This window comes from Penaeus vannamei, chromosome 32 (genome assembly GCF_042767895.1).
Source record: "Penaeus vannamei isolate JL-2024 chromosome 32, ASM4276789v1, whole genome shotgun sequence".
NCBI lineage: Eukaryota > Metazoa > Arthropoda > Malacostraca > Decapoda > Penaeidae > Penaeus > Penaeus vannamei.
In genome coordinates this window covers 27,060,353-27,062,852 of record NC_091580.1, presented here as the reverse complement: position 1 = coordinate 27,062,852, position 2,500 = coordinate 27,060,353, and the positions used below count along the sequence as shown (strand labels likewise).

Genomic DNA, 2,500 nt, shown 5'->3' with positions numbered 1-2,500 from the left:
GATGATTGGTGGTGATGATGATTGGTGGTGATGATGATTGGTGATGATGATGATTGGTGATGATGATAATGATAGTGGTAATGATAATGATGATAATGATGACAATGATGATCATCATGTTATCATTGTGATTTACTAATAATAATGATGATAAAACATCATCATTGTGATTTACTAATAATAATGATGATAAAACACGATTATGATAATGATAGAACGATAATAATGATGATAATAAAACACGATAATAATGATAACGATAGAACGATAATAATGATAATCATATAATTATCATGATTATGATAATAATAATATTAATAATGATAATGCTAGTGATAACAATAATAAAAAGGTAATAGTAATATGATAATAATGATGATGATAACAATAACAATGATAATGATGATATCAATAATAATAATAATTATAATGATGATAATTAAAATAGATATGGTGCAAATAAACATTGTGATAATGATGATAATAATGATAATAACAATAACTATGATACTGATGATTATATAAAGATAATGATAATAAAGATAATGATGATGATAATAAAAATGATAATATAACAATAACAATAATGTTGATGAAACTAATAAAACAAAGGTAATAATAACAACAATAATAAAAATGATAATAATAATAAAAATAACGACAATAATGATAATATTAATAATAATACCTATAAAATACATAATGATATTAATTGCAGCCTATCTTTTCCAGGGTCCTCCGAAATCAGCATGTTGAAGAGAACAGAAACTTACTGAAGGCAACCGCAAAGAACATCTTGTATATTGAGTTTATTTGGCTTAGTGGAAGAAGAACACGCTAGCGTTTGTTCTCCATAACTTGTTCTTCGTAACTACTATATAGACTATCACAATGGAAAGTGTGTAGTATATGAGTGTCAGTGAGTTGCAGACATGAAAACTTTTTTTTTTTTTTAATGACCTGTTTTTTTTCTTTTCTTTTTTCCACATTGAGGTCAAACCTTCGTGATGAAGCATTAATATTTAATTTCGTATTCTTTCTCTGAATCAGAGTATACCGTGTTGGTTCTCTTTATTTACAAAAATATTAGATTTATTATCATTTTCGAAAAAAGCGAAATAGAGTCAAGTCTGATAAAAAAGACAAATTGTTCATATTTGATTTATTATCATTTTCGAAAAAAGCGAAATAGAGTCAAGTCTGATAAAAAAGACAAATTGTTCATATTTGATTTATTATCATTTTCGAAAAAAGCGAAATAGAGTCAAGTCTGATAAAAAAAGACAATTTTTTCATATTTTCTCCTAGCTTGTATTTATTAACACCGATGAATACTTTTTATGCATTTAACAAATTTTATTTTGTTCGTTATAAGGAATTATAAGCTAAAATAGACGTTAAGTCACTACTAAACTTGACTGAAATAGAACATAACTGACGAAGTGAATTAATGACAAAAATTGTGGCATGCAACTCAATTTGTATATCACATGTACCTTTCTCTTTTTATTTAAATTCTAGATAACTTGTTAATTAACTTTATCCCGGAAGTGTATATAGATGTATGTAAACTTATATGTCTTTGATTTCTCATCTATACAATATTTTTCTAGTTTTTTCCCTTGTTTATCACTATTATTTTCCCCTAAGTTGTTTGTAAGTGCTTATCAAGATATGGCCCAGAGTTTCACTATATTTTGAGTATTTTTAATCGTGTCTTGATATTTTTAAATCCTTATTGAAGTGACTAAGTTAACTTTATCTACCCACGTGTTGAGATTTTTTTTTTAGGTGAAGTAAAAATACAAAGAATGGCACACGCACACACTTTGAAATAACACACATTAACATTCACGCACACACACGCACACACACTTTGAAATAACACACACACACACACTCACACAGACACACACACACACACACACACACATTTTTGAAATAACACATTCCACCTTCACCATTATCACTAAAAAAACTTGCTCTTTATGCTGTTCATGTGGCATCATAATTCAACAAAAACAAGAACACGACAGAGCAATTCTCACATAAATTTTCATTATGACTTCAGAATTCTATTTATGTCCGTTTTCTTTGACGAAATTCGCAGGAAAAAGTAAGACAGAAAACGTAGAAAGAAAATGCAGAATAGAAATTTTGAGTTTTCTGTTTTCGTTGATTTTCAAAATGGTTCATACGAGTGTGATACCGTGACGACGTGTGATCAAAAGTGATTTAATGTTTAGAGAATGTATAGGAAATTTATTTTTTCCCCCACAGTGAAGAAAATCATATAAAACCATAACTAATACAAAGTTCTGATGTAAAACCATAAATTTAAAAAATAAATGTGATTCTTCAGAACAGATTTTGTAAACGTTATGGATTTTGTTTATGTATTTATAGAAACAAAATGGTTAGTTACTTAGTTGCTTTCCTTATCTTGTGTTATCACAAATATCAAATCACATAGTACAAAAGTACATTAACTAATTGTAAA

At 27.3% G+C, this 2,500-nt stretch overlaps 1 protein-coding gene across 1 annotated transcript in view; it reads left to right on the top strand.

Annotated features, from left to right (window-relative positions):
- The window catches only part of LOC113815679 (cysteine dioxygenase type 1), a 41,546-nt gene that overhangs the window by 38,829 nt on the left and 217 nt on the right, over positions 1-2,500 (top strand). The window contains exon 5 of the mRNA XM_027367707.2: positions 733-2,500. This exon is cut by the window's right edge and continues 217 nt beyond it. Within this exon, the coding sequence (XP_027223508.1) occupies positions 733-756 (24 nt within the window). The 3' untranslated portion in view covers positions 757-2,500. The remainder of the gene's footprint in view (positions 1-732) is intronic.